This window comes from Erinaceus europaeus, chromosome 1, assembly GCF_950295315.1.
Source record: "Erinaceus europaeus chromosome 1, mEriEur2.1, whole genome shotgun sequence".
Lineage (NCBI taxonomy): Eukaryota > Metazoa > Chordata > Mammalia > Eulipotyphla > Erinaceidae > Erinaceus > Erinaceus europaeus.
The window spans coordinates 66200548-66215675 of NC_080162.1; the positions used below are offsets into that span (position 1 = coordinate 66200548).

General features: G+C 35.6%; 1 protein-coding gene across 2 annotated transcripts in view; it reads right to left on the reverse strand.

Annotated features, from left to right (window-relative positions):
* PLCB1 (phospholipase C beta 1) overlaps positions 1-15128 on the reverse strand; it is an 805117-nt gene that overhangs the window by 265811 nt on the left and 524178 nt on the right. For both annotated transcript variants that reach the window (XM_060186536.1, XM_060186537.1), the window contains exons 8-9: positions 9544-9644; positions 6960-7126 (exon numbers count right to left, since the gene is read on the reverse strand). In XM_060186536.1, the coding sequence (XP_060042519.1) occupies positions 6960-7126; positions 9544-9644 (268 nt within the window). The remainder of the gene's footprint in view (positions 1-6959; positions 7127-9543; positions 9645-15128) is intronic.

Here is a 15128-nt window from a genome sequence, read left to right on the forward strand (position 1 = left end):
GTTGCCCTTGTTTGTTTTATCGTTGTAGGTATTATTGTTGTTGTCGTTGTTGGATAGGACAGAGAGAAATGGAGAGAGGAGGGGAAGACAGAGAGGAGGAGAGAAAGACAGACACCTGCAGACCTGTTTCACCGCCTGTGAAGTGACTCCCCTGCAGGTGGGGAGCCGGGGTTCAAACCGGGATCCTTATGTCGGTCCTTGTGCTTTGCGCCACCTGTGCTTAACCCGCTGTGCTACAGCCCGACTCCCTTTCTAAATTCTAAGTGGATAAAGTGGTAATGAAAGAACACAGCTTAAAACACCTGCTAGCATTATAACTACTATATTAAACCAATTAATTAACAAATACTCATGAACATCTGCTATTCACACACACACACACACACACAAACACACGTATGAACAAATGTAGTTATTTTCTATGGGCTTAACAGTTTAAGCAAAATTTGGCGTTCTTTTTCAGACCAAACAGTTGCATTTAGAAGGTCTACAGTCTGTACCACAGGTACCAATATAACTTTTATTTTATAGGCCACTTCTACACATTGTTTTTCTTCTGAAGAACTTGAATGATAAAATATTTCTATTTAGGAGATAACAGTCTTTATACTCTGACATTCAGGATACTTTTGTTTGAAAAAGGCAGAGGTAGGTTGTGTGTTCCCATAGTAAGCACATTTAGGAAGATGTTGCCAAAACTAAAACATAACATTTACTAACCTGAGGCCATGCAGTTTCTCAATATATGACACTGAATTGTAAAAATAAACCAAGTTCCACTTGGAATAGTATCTTCTGAAACAAAATTCTAGTACTGTCTTTGTGGAACTCAAAACAAGTGAGCATGTGGCTTCAGACCACATAGAAAACTCTTTTTACAACCCACACTTACAACTTTAGAAAGAGAAGCTCTTTTTTTAAAAAGATTTTTAAATATTTATTTATTTATTTATTCCCTTTTGTTGCCCTTGTTGTTTTATTTTTTATTATTTTTTCATTCTTTATTGGGGAATTAATGTTTTACATTCAACAGTAAATACAATAGTTTGTACATGCGTAACATTTCTCAGCTTTCCATATAACAATACAATCCCCACTAGGTCCTCTGTCAACCTTCTTGGACCTGTATTCTCCCCACCCATTGACCCCAGAGTCTTTTACTTTAGTGCAATATGCCAATTCCAGTTCAGGTTCTACTTGTGTTTTCTTTTCTGATCTTGTTTTTCAAATTCTGCCTGAGAGTGAGGTCACCCCATATTCATCCTTCTGTTTCTGACTTATTTCACTCAACATGAATTTTTCAAGGTCCATCCAAGATAGGCTGAAAATGGTGAAGTCACCATTTTTTGTTTATAGCTGAGTAGTATTCCATTGTGTATATAGACCACAACTTGCTCAGCCACTCATCTGTTGTTGGACACCTGGGTTGCTTCGAGGTTTTGGCTATTACAAATTGTGCTGCTAAAAACATGTGTACACAAGTCTTTTTGGATGATTGTGTTGGGTTCCTTAGGATATATCCCCAGGAGAGGAAGTGCAGGATCACAGGGTAGGTCCATTTCTAACCTTCTGAGAGTTCTCCAGACTGTTCTCCACAGAGGTTGGAACTATTGACATTCCCACCAGCAGTGCAGGAGGGTTCCTTTGACCCCACAACCTCTCCAGAATTTGCTGCTGTTGCCTTTTCTGATGTATGACATTCTCAAAGGAGTGAAGTGGTATCTCATTGTTGTCTTTATTTGCATTTCTCGACAATCAAAGACTTGGAGCATTTTTTCATGTGTTTCTCGACCTTTTGGATCTCTTCTGTGGTGAATATTCTGTCCATGTCCTCCTTCTATTTTTTGATTGGGTTATTTGTTTTCTTGTTGTTGAGTCTGGCAAGCTCTTTATATATTCTGGTTTATTAGCCTCTTGTCTGGTGAATGGCATATAAAGATCTTCTCCCATTCTGTGGGGGGTCTCTTGGTTTGGGTAGTGATCTCTTTTGCTGTGCAGAAGCTTTTCAATTTGATGTAGTCCAATAGGTTTCTGCTTGCCTTAGTTCTTTGTAATTGGAATTGTATCATTGAAGATGTCTTTAAAACTTATGCGGAAAAGTCCTGGCAATATTTTCCTCTAAGTATCTGATAGTTTCTGGTCTAACATCCAAGTCCTTGATCCACTTGGAATTTACTTTTGTATTTGGTGAAATATAGTGGTTCAGTTTCATTCTTCTGTGTGTTTTAACCTGTTTTTTTTCCTTTACCATTTTTTGAAGAGACTTTGCTTTCCCCATTTAATAATCTGGGCACCTTTGTCAAAGATTAGATGTCCATAGGTATGGGGGCTTACTTCTGGGCTCTCAATTCTATTCCACTGGTCAGTATGTCTATTCATGTTCCAGTACCCAGCAGTTTTGATGACAATGGCCCTATAATACAATTTGAGATCTGGGAGTGTGATGCCTCCAGTTCTGTTCTTTCTTCTCAAATTGTTTTGGCAATTCTAGGTCTTTTCTGGTTCCAGATAAACATTTGTAGCATTTGTTCTATTCTCCTAAAAATGTGGTAGGGATCTTGATGGGGATAGCATTAAATTTGTATATGGCTCTGGGTAGTATATTCATTTTGATGATGTTAATTCTTCCACCCCATGAATCTGGAATATCTTTCCACTTCCTTGTGTCTTTTTCAATTTCCTTGAGTAGTGACTCATAATTTTCAGTATACAAGTCTTTCACTTCTTTGATTAGGTTTATTCCTAGGTATTTTATTGTTTTTGTTGCTATAGTAAAAGGTACTGATTTCTGGATTTCAATTGATTTCTTGTTTTATTGTTGTAGTTGTTGATATCACTGTGTTGGATAGGACAGAGAGAAATGGAGAGAAGGGGATGACAGAGAGGGGGAGAGAAAGATAGACACCTGCAGAACTGTTTCACTACTCGTGAAGTGACTCCCCTGCAGGTAGGGATCCAGGGGCTCAAACTGGGAACCTTACACAGGTCCTTGAAACAGAAACTCTTACATGGGAATGTGACTAACATGGTAATGACAGCCCACAAAACATCAAAGTCTTTCATCTCATTAGGATTTTCGCACCTTCATATGATATACTTTCAGTCAACTCATCTAAGGTTACCTTGAGTATTTTGCCATATTGACACATTTTAATTTAAATTTAGGTTACCGTAATATAAAATATTTGTAAAAATGAACAGCATGTGTCAGGATAGTATATTATTTATTTGCTTAAGGTTACTTTAAAATTTGTCCCTTAGGTGGAAGGATCCCCGTTCAAGCCCCCAGCTCCTCACCTGCAGGGGAGTCGCTTCACAGGCAGTGAAGCAAGTGTCTATCTTTCTCTCCCCCTCTCTGCCTTCCCCTCCTCTCTCCATTTATCTCTGTCCTATCTAATAATAACTACAGCAATAAAAAACAAGGCCAACAAAAGAGAATAAATATTAAAAAAAAGAAAGAAAAAGAAAAAGAAAAAAGCCACTGAGGTAACTCAAAAAATTTTTTCCTTGGTCTCAGAGTATACATACATTTCTTTATATATGCTACTATAAATGTATATAAATTAGAAATGGATCTTTTCTTAATATTTTATAAAACCTAGTCTACATCAAATTGGCTTCTCAGACAAATAAAATTGTGTCTGTGGATCAATTTAAGAAATGCTTAGGGACATTTGAGAACAGCTCTAACTGAAAATAGCTGCAAAAAATTATACTATAATATTAAACTTCCCTACTTATATTTATGCGTTTATTGATGGAATTGTATTGACTAGTTGGCTGAAGTGAAAACCTAATTTATCAAAGAACAGCTTGGTATGAGATTTGGGTAAGTCATTTGACTTAAAAATTTTTATTTGCTTACTTGTGAAATGAAAACACTTATTTAGAAAGTCATATAGTAAATCAAATCTAGGTTTTTTGTTTGTTTGTTTGTTTTTTTGTTTGGCCTTCAGTTGCTAGCGCTCAGTGCCAAAACTAAGAATCCACCACTCCTGGCATACATATTTTCCCCTTTCTTTTTCTTTTTTCATTTTTTATGAGATAGGGCACAGAGAATTTGAGAGAGGATAGGAAGATAGAGAGGAAGAGAGAAAGACACTTCAAGGCTAGTGAAGTTGAACCGTGCAGATGGGGGCTTGAACCTGCAGTCCTTGCTCTTGGTAATATGTATGCTTAATCAGGTACACCACTGCCTGGCCCCCACACCTAGTTTTCTTTCAGATCAGTCATTATGAAGTCAAATACTTAGAAAAATTGCATATCACTGATTTTACTTGCAGTTATCTAATAAATAAGGAAGACACAAAGGAGTATCAAAAGCAACTCCTAGAGTAAAACATTACATATTATAAGCAAAATAAAATAACTGATTTGTAGTTTTGGAAAAAATAACTTCAAAATTTTAGTTACTAAAGAACTGAGTAGCGGCTAGGGAGACAGCCTAAAAGTTATGCAAATACATTTCATGCCTGAGGCTCTGAGTTCCCAGGTTCAATCTTCAACATTACCATAAACCAGAGTTGAACAGTGCTCTGGTAAAAGAAAAAAAAAAAATCCAGTCTACTTCCTCATAAAATAAATTGATATTTAAAGGTACATGAGCTTTTTTTTTTCCTTCAGAATTGAGACAATTCCAACAGAAATAGATATAAAAAAAGATAGCAAAGTCCTATACCACCATCCCAGGCATTCTCCTTGCTGTTCCCATCTGATGCATGCCATGTGAGTGAAGTACAACTGATTCACCTCTTCAGCCCAAGTCTCTATTTACTGGATTATTTGAATGAAGAAATTATTTCTGTGACTGAAAAATCACTCAAGACAGATTTAGATATTTCATAATTAAGATACTAGACGAAGTTGTAAAAAATTTAGTAGCTACTTTGAATGTACCTGAACTCTGAGTAGCTGTTGGGATTATATTATTATACCTACTTCCACTATAAAATTATGCTAAGTACTCTTGCAAAAGCTAAGAGACATCATCTTAATTTCCATTAGAGGAAAAGAAAATTCTTCTAAGAGTATAAAGCTCTGCAATGATCCATGTGACTCTTTTCCCTTTGTTTGCTCTTTTTTCAACTTGTCAGAGTATGAAGTATAGAGGCATGTGCCAGCTGCAGCATGGGCCATCAGCAGTGTGGTGTGAAGGGAGGAGACATGGGCAAAGATTAGGTTTGAAATAGCTTGACTGGTTTTACAAAAGCTTTCTGTTTTCCTAGTGTCACTAGCTAACTGTTTTAGTAGTTTTGTCGAATTTGTCATAAAACTGTTAGTATTTTTTGGCAAAGTTCAGATTTCAGAAGGGAACTGTCAAGCTCTCCAAGCAAAATCTCCAAGGAGTTACTTCCTGCTTACTGATAAGGAGAAATCCCATCTCCTACTGTTAAATTTAAGAAGATTTATAGGAGCAAGTCTGGCAACATAAAAATAGAAGGCAAAGTCCTTGACCACGAAAATGTAAAGATAATTAAATAAATTATAAGTCACTGATTAAGAACAGAGGATAAAATTGTAAGTTTTTATTTATTTTTTAAATGTTATTTATTTATTATTGGATAGAGACAGAGAGAAATTGGGAGGAGGGGGAGATAGAGAAGGAGAGAGACAGAGAGACACCTCCAGCTTTACTCTACCACTCCTGTAGATTTCCCCCTGAAGGTGGGAACCAGTGGCTTGAACCTGGGTCCTTGTGCACTGTAATGTGTGCACTTAGCCAGTAGCACCTGGCCCCAAATTTTTATTTTTGTACTAAATTAATTTTGTACTTTTTTTTTAAAATTTCAGAACCAATTCCTGAATATAGTGGGCTAAAAGACTTTTTTTTTAAAAAAAAAAGTTTATTTATTGGATTAAGATAGCCAGAAATTGAGAGGGAAGTAGATGATAGAGAACAGAGACAAAGAGAGACCTGCAGCATAACTTCACAACTTGTGAAATTTTTTCCCTGCAGGTGGTGACCAGAGGCTCGAACCCAGGTCCTTGTACATTGTAATATGTACACTCAACCAGGTGCGCCACCACCCCACCCAGCCCCTAAAAGAATTGTAATTGACTTTATTATAGCTATCTTTATTAATGACTATTGCTTTCTAGATCTGTTTCTATTTACTTATAATTTGTTTTCATTTTAACATAACAACCAATTCCTTCCTAATAATTGGCTAGTTGTGGTTTATTTTTCTCTTTGTGGTATGCCTAAATTTTACCATACTCAGTGATAACACACCATTTCTTTTAGTACAGATTTTTCAGTGCAGGTGAAACTTGGTCTTTGAAAGAAACAGCTGAAGACTCATTCAGGAAAATTAATGCCACATACAACTGAAAACTGCCAGTAACTAAACCTTTATGATCTTTTTAAAATAATTCATTTCATGAGAGTAAAATATGATTTTTCAATGTTCAAGCAACTTAAAAGATACCTATCTGATATCAATTTAAGACTAATTATTTTTTCCACAAACATTAAATATATTTTTTCATATATGGCAACATTTTATAGAAATTCCTCAGGAGGCAAAAAAATATACATATCAATAAGTGTAAAAGGGTTGAAAGGACTGCATATTCTCTTCAGTATTAGAGGTTTAGAAAAAATTGGGTTACTTTCAAGAGCTTCTAAAAACAGACTATAAGAGGCAAAATTTAAGGTACTAGATGTCTTGTTGAGAAAGTTGCATTCAGTCACAGGGTAAAATTTTAAAATGAGGAAGTAATTAGACACATAAAAATGTAACATATATGTACATTGTAGCAACATAGTCACATAAAAATGTGTTTTCCTAAAAATTAGTCAGATCAAATCAGCAGTGATTCAAGTCAGAGAGGAAAACAGGTATGCAAATGTGGGAAACTGACCCAAATAATTTCTGATGCCCCAACTACCAGGGTGTGTGACCCATTTGCAATTAAAAATAACAGCTTCCCTATGGTGTAGGACAAAGCAGACTGACCTTTTTTGGAGAGACTGTCATTGGGTTCATATTTCTCAATCAATAGTTGCACTTGCTCTTGCTTTAAAGGTGGGTAAAGAATCTCATTTAGTCGAGGATCCCGCTGCTTAAGGTTGATAAAATCCATCATCTGATCAACAGTAAGGTATGGCTTACTTTTGGCACCACTAGAAATGATTACAAAACCAAGAAATTAGAAATATTCTTCTATCAACTCATCCACATATTTTCTTGCTTTCTTTTAAAATTTTCTTTACTGGGGGATTAATGGTTTACAGTCAACAGTAAAATACAATAGTTTGTATATGCATAACATTTCTATATAACGATACAGCCCCCACTAGGTGCTCCTCTGCCATCATGCTTGTTATCAATAAACAAAATCCTGTCATACCTGAAGGCAATACTGGAATTCTTCTCTTGTTTTAAAAACATTGATACAGCTCTATCACAACAGCTGTACCTCTATGTGCTATAGATATCTTGTGCAATATCCACCACTAAACCATAAGCCCACAGGCAATACTAAATGCATTAGAAAGCTATAGTAGACCCCATAGGACCTTGCCCACTGGGAAAAGAGAGGGACAGGGTGGGAGTATGGATCGACCTATCAATGCCCATGTTCAGCGGGGAAGCAATTACAGAAGCCAGACTTTCAACCTTCTGCATCCCACAATGACCTTGGGTCCATACTCCCAGAGAGTTAAAGAGTAGGAAAGCTATCAGGGGATGGGATGGGACAGGGAGGTCTGGTGGTGGGAATTGTGGGAAGTTGTACCCCTCTTATCCTATGATTTTGTCAATGTTTCCTTTTATAAATAAAAATTTTAAAAAAGAATTCTATAGTAGAAAACATTGCTTTTTTTTTTTGCAAAGATGCACCATTCTGATGAGCATAAAAGTATAAATAGTTATGGTTATGTAAACTTCTAACCTGGTCATCAAATTCCCATATCCCATTTAATCGTACAGAGATAGATTTTTTTCAGTATTAAAAAACTAAAAAACTAAATTTGTTTGGGAATATTTTTCTTTTCATAATGTTATGCTTTAGAAAATGTCTATAACTTCACTACAGAATGATTCAAATTTCCCATTTAAATTGTTTTAGCAACCCAAAAGCAAATTCAAAAGTATAAACATTGCAGATATTCAATAAATATTGATGGACATGAACATTACAAAGTGAGAATCCCTAAAGTAAATCTCAGAAGTACTTTGCCTACCTTCCATAATAAAATAATTTTTTGTATAAATTTTGGAATGATTTTCTGTCACCATGTGGATTTCAGAATATCAAGAAAGGTAAGTTGCTAATTTCCTACATTTGTTACTGTGATTTGGACTTTTCATAATTGTTTTCATTCATTTACTTTAAATAAATAATGCTTATAAAAAATATTTTCAGGCCCAGGTGGTAGCAATCCAGTCAAGGACACATGTCATCAAATGCAAGGACCCAGGTTTAAACCTGGGCTCTACCTTCCAGGTGAAGCTTCATGCATGGTAGAACAGTGTTGCAGGTGTCTATCTCTTTGCTTCTCTCTCAATATCTCTCATCTTCTCTAAAAAAAATAGAATGAAAAAAGGAAGAGGAAAAGAAAGAGAATGAAAAAGAAAATAGGAAAGAGTGGTCTAGGAGGTGAAATAGTGGATAAAGCATTGGACTTTGAAGCATGAGGTTCTGAGTTCAATCTCCAGCAGTACATGTACCAGAGTGATGATGTCTGTTTTTTTTTTTTCTCTCTCTCTTTCCTCTTACTTTCTCATTAATAAGCAAAACCTTTAAAAGATAAAAGAAAAAAAGGAAAGGAAAATAAAAGAAAGTGTCCTTGGTAATGGTGGTGGAGGCATAGAGTTCTAGTGATAACCTACTCTGGTGGCAAAACAAAACACAAAAACAAAAACAAAAAAAAAACCTTTAATCGCCTGGGGTGGGTAGACTTTTAGTAATACAAACTTTTTCTTTCACTAATACAATCCAGAATGTGAAAATATTGGTTACAGTTCAAGTGTTTTTTTTTTCCTCCTCCTTTTTTTTCCTTTTGCTTTTTGAACATAGCACAGATCCACTGTGGCATATGGTGATGCTGGGGATTGAACCTGTGACCTCTCATAGGATGCACAACTGCTGTGCTTTCTTCCTAGCACCAATTCAGAATTAATTTTGTAATATGAGCTATTTGTTAGTCTGGATTCTTCTGCTCTATCCATAATCTTCAAACATCACATAGCCACTATAAAGACACTGAAACTACTACATCCACTACAAAGCACAACTTCTACTTATTTAAAACAGTTGTTGTGTCCCTGTAAGGGGGACAAGAGTGTATGAATATCTCCCCATCTTACTGCTTAAAATCCTGCCTTGGCCATCTTAAGTAACTCTGGAAATTGAAGAAATGTGGATTAGGGTTGGGAGATAACATAATGGTTATGCAAAAAGACCCTCGTGCCTGACGCTCTGAGTTCCCAGGTCAAGCCCCTGCACCACCATATGCCAGAGTTGAGTAGTGCCCTGATTAAAAAAAAAAATGATGCTATAAAAAAAAGAAATCTGGATTAAAATATGCTCTCTTACAATTCAGAAAAGATGTTATCAATTTCAGGTCGAGGGCAAAGGTTGTTCAGGAAAACTCTGTACACTTCTGGAGTGAAATCTTCTTGAGGTATCGAATCATTCTGGAAAACGAAAAAATAGAATCAGTAAAGGATGCTCTTTTCTTTGTTTTCTCCCATCTTTCATTCTTTTGTTCCAACCATTTCCTCTTCTCTCCCACCCTCCCTCATTCCTTTTCTTTCTCCTAGGAGATATGGGTAAACATGCAAAGAACATGCATGAAGGCAAATGTAGATTTTGTTGGGACAATGGCTCTGAAGAGTGAAAATTTTTACTCTCTTTCACCTTTGAAAATATTTATTTATTTATTTTTCCTTTATTGGAGGATTAATGTTTTACATTTGACAGTAAATATAACAGTTTGTATTTCTCAGTTTTCCATATAACAATACAACCCCACTAGGTCCTTTGTCATCCTTTTCTAGGACCTGTACTCTCTCCCCCCACATCCTCCAGAGTCTTTTACTTTGGTGCTATATACCAATTCCAATAAATAAAAACAAAAACATTTATATTTATATGATATAGAGAGTTTCAAATGAAAGAGAGGATGGGGGTGGGAGGAACCCAGAGTTCCACTGCTGGAACACTATGGATAAAACTGAGAGCTTAGGTCACTCTTCTCTCTTTTTAAATTTTTTTATATTTATTTATCCATTTTCCCTTTTGTTGCCCTTGTTTAACATTGTTGTGGTTATTATTATTGTTGTTATTGATGTCATTGTTGTTGGATAGGACAGAGAGAAATGGAGAGAGGAGGGGAAGACAGAGAGGCGGAGAGGAAGACAGACACCTACAGACCTGCTTCACTGTCTGTGAAGCGACTTCCCTGTAGGTGGGGAGCTGGGGGCTCTACCTTATGCTGGTCCTTGCACTTTGTGCCAGGTGAGGTCACTCTTTTCATTGTAAATTAAGAACTTTACCATGATCTAGCTTTCGAGCCCTACCTATTTCCAACTTTGATAACATTTCCCCAGACAACACCATTAGCCCATCTGCATGTTAGCTGTCAGGCTCAGGCAAAAACTAGTAAAGTCATGGGACCCTTTGAATATACCTAAAATAGACTGACTAGCTTTTTCCAAAACGGACACCCCAAATCTCATCTGCTATATTCTTGCCTTTAGGTTCCTTATTATTAAACAATTTGTTTTGCTTTATGTCTTAATTCTTTTCAGCCACCAAGTTACAGTTGCTATCATAATGCCAACCTGACTTCCCTGGACAGATGACCTCACCAATGTGTCCTGAAACCCCACCTATACAGAGTCCTGCCTCACTAGGAAAAGATAGAAACAAGCTCAGGGTATGGATTCGCCTGCCAATGCCCATGTCCAGCAAGGAAGCAATTACAGAAGCCAGACCTCCCACCTTCTGCACCCCATAATGCTCCTAGGTCCGTGATTTCAGAGGGATAAAGTATAGGGAAGCTTCCAATGGAGGGGGTGGGATGTGGAACTTGTGGTGAGAATTGTATGGAATTGTACCCCTTTTCTCCTACAGTCTTGTCAATCATTATTAAATCAATAAAATCAAAAAATTAAAAAGAGCTTTGTTCTCCAAAAGAGATATGAACTTTCTTGAATCAATCTACTAAACTAAGTTAGACCCAATAAAAAGAGAATACAATTTTTTTTTGGCTGCTTTAGTTTGGCTTTAATTTTTCTTAAGTGTGACTGAATATACATAGCATTAAATTTATCACTTTAGGCATTTAAAGTTTACAGATCAGTGGAATACAGGACATTCACATTGTATATTTACACATCTACATTTGTTTATTTGCTATTTAGTAGACTTTCAAATGAATATTTTTAAAAAGGTAAAGAATCTGAAGTAAAATTTTCAAGATGAAAGCAAAACTTTCAATTTCACGACTTTTTAATCAAATAATGTTTCCTCTGGTTTAAGTAATCTTGAAACTGTAAAACGGTTTTTATAAGTTAAGACACCACTTATATAAGTACTTATTTTTGCAAGTAAGCCATTATTTCTCAGTGATTTCTCTTGGCTCTATTGTTTGGAAAGTAAGTCATTGATACACAGTCACTTCTATGACTTATTTTTCTATTTAGTCCGGCTGCTATGGAAACCGGAAGCAGGTATTTGTTAAGTCTGTTAACAGGAAGGACATTCTTCATTCCGTTTTCTTATCTCAGGTATGTCTTTATGTAATTCCTTTTATTTTCAAGCATTTAAACCAAAGAAAACACCCTTCCTTTTACCATACTCATTTTAAAAATGTACTTTTTAAGAGATAAAGAAAAAACTCACTACTTGGCAAAGAGCAATAGTCCCATATTTGTAGAATGAACAAATTAAATATTACTTTCCTTTCAAGTGCATTTATAGAGCATGAAAAAATCTTTTTGAAAAACAGGTTTTAGAGATGACCAAACAATATATGCTATCATTAGATAGCAAAATACATTCCACAACTATATCTAGCTACTTGGACTCCAACGAAATCATGAGTACAAATAACCAAATAAAAAACAACGGGGAATTGTTTTGTATTGCCTCATTGGTGTCTTGCTACTCATGTAATGGGGTTAAGTACAACCTGTAAGTAGGCTTTCAAAATTCCCTCTAATTCACAAAATGAAAGGAATCCTTTTTATCTAGGGAATGAATACTTTGTCAGTGCTTGCTCTAAACTAGATACTCAAGCCTCTAGTTTGCTTGACAACTAGAAGCAACCTCCTCTACTCTACTTTTTTGGCTTAAAAACACAGGGAAATCAATATCTCAGATTAATACTACTCAATACTCAATGGAAATCAAATTTACTAGATTTCATGATTCCCAACTGTTTTCTCCTTGTTCTCTTTTCAAAATATAATTTTTAAATTTATTTATTAGAGACAGAGAAATTGAGAGGGGAGGAGATAGAGGGAGAGAGACAGACAGACATTTGCAGCCCTACTTCACCACTCATGAAGCTTTCCCCCTGCAGGTGGGGAAAAAACCTGGGTCCTTGAGCACTGTTAAACCTGTGCATTTAACCAGGTGCATCACTGCCTGGCCCCCCTATTCTCTTTAGTATTTAATGTTCACTTTATTCTCTCCCCTCAACCTCACCCACTACAGCCATAGAGATTTTATTGACTGACATCCTTAATTGTCTTCCTTTTTTTACTGATCTCTTTTTCTCTGTGCTAGCTTGAAATCTCTCACTGAAGCCTACCCTTCCACCTAGACTGTGTTTCATCTTACATTTTATGTTCTAATCATACCTTGATATATTCATATTGCAACACTCACTTAACTTCAGAATACTCCCAGCTGTATAGTCTTTATTCTTTGCTAGCCCACAGATCTACATAAAATAGGGAAGAGATGAGGTCTGTTACTACTATACAGAATGTACGTTATAATGAATCACTAAATACATGCATGTGATTTATGAGGAAAGTGGAAGTTGATAATTAATATTTTCTGTGTCTCTTCCACAATTTTATATGTAGTTAAAAGTTGTTTACACAAGTTTCCAAACATAGTTTCATGAAACACATGCTTTAATAAAAATCTCACAATTGTTTATCAGTTGTTAATTAGTTTTTCCTAGTAGAGGGGTCTAATTAATGAAGTAATCAGACTAGATGCAATATTACTTTCATTATCAGTTGTATGTCAGCACATTGAAAAAGGAAAATATTTAATGCTGTTGATTTTCTTTGCTTTTTTTTTTTTTTTGCATTAGACCAACTTAACTGATAAGAATATTTCAAAGTTTCTGGGATTTATTAGATACAAATGGGAGAAAAATCTTTTGCAGAAAGAAGTTAAAATGAGTATCACTGGAAGTTAATGTGAAAGGGTGTACAAGAGGTTGTTACAGAAATCTTGGGACAATTAAAGTGCCTTACATATTAAGTAAGACTAAAATTCACAAAGTATCCTCTTATATATTCTTTCTCTGGATCCTGTGATTTGGTTAAGTGGGTTGAATAGATCCATTTTCCCTGCTTGACTAGGAGGAAGCCCAGAATTTGATTTCTAAAGTTCATCTTTAAATACTCTTCTGTATGTGATCCCTCTTGAGAATATTATTGCAAGATAGCATCTCCTTTTGTGTTCACAATTCATCTTTATGTGGCTTCATTATAACATTCTTCACATAGTTTTCCCAAAATATGTTCCATATTTTCTAGTGTTTTTTTTTAACCGGACTGTGAATTTTTAATGGAAATAAGTAGGCCTTATTTAATTCATGTTTGTCCCTGGAATAATACCTGGTAATTAAAGACGCCAAATTACTGTTTGCTGGACAAACTCAGGAGAAAAGAACAGACCTTCTCTTCTCTATTGGATTCTAGGACATGTTATACCATGTCAGGAATACAAAATGAAACACAGAACCAATGTTTGCTGCTACTGTTGTCAGAACATTTTGGAAGGAGAATTAAGAAGACCAATATAATCTGAGTCAAGCCAATTTAACCCCCAAACTGCAAAATGATGGTAGATTTTATAGTGGAGCTGCTTAAAATTCCAGATTTCTATATGAAAAACTCATAAAGGGGTACTATTTCTTTAAAAAATCTTGACAGTAATACTGGTAGCATTTGCATGTCCAGATTTCACAGACATAGTTAAAACACATTCACATTTGAAACTGGAAAAAGAAAATCGGGGCTGGGGGCCATACCTGGTTTTGAGCACATATATTACAATGTACAAGGACCCAAGTTCAATCCCCAGTCCTCGCCTGCAGGGGAGAAGCTTCACTAGTGGTGAAGCAGTGCTGCAGATAACAACTGTCTTGTAAAGCAATATTTCTCCTATTGGTCCTAAGCTTATTAGCTTAGACCAATAAAAATAAACTAATAATATTATATATCGATATTAGTCACTATTAAGTATCACAGTCACTGAAATGTTTAATTTCTGATTTAAGTTTGTGAGAGAAAAATATTACAGTCTCCCTATGAGAAGCTCTTTTATACTCCCCCCCCTAAATATTCTTCAGTAACATTTATGGTTTTCCTTATATAGGGCTTACTCTGCCTGTCCAGTGCCAGGAATCAAACCGGGGACCATTAGCATACAAATACTACACTGTACATGCTGAACCATTTCCTAATTGACAAAATAATCACTTCTTTCTCTATTTAAAATGCGGTCTTAGCTACAGTAAGCTTACTATATTTAAGACAAATACATAGATGTATTTCTTCTTCATTAAAACGCAAACATATACCAATGACATGTCAAGAATTCAATTCCAAATGTTGAGTTGTTTTCAAATTATTAAACCTTAAGTTAAAGGGAATTTGATATAACAGCATCTGCAGTACACAGAAAGTTTGTATGTAATGTTAATTATCTGCATATGAAAAGGTCTTCAAAGGTCTCATTGAACAATACTTGGATTACTATCTAGAAAGTCTGTAATTGCTCTCTTTCTCTTTTTCTGTGTAGTTCTACTTTTTAACAATTAAGGTGACTTCAGCAAGCAACTATAATCCCCAATGGAGTAGCCTCTAGAGGAATGTGTTATTCCAATAGACCGTGTTGGCTGGGGTACAAGTTCAAGTGCATTA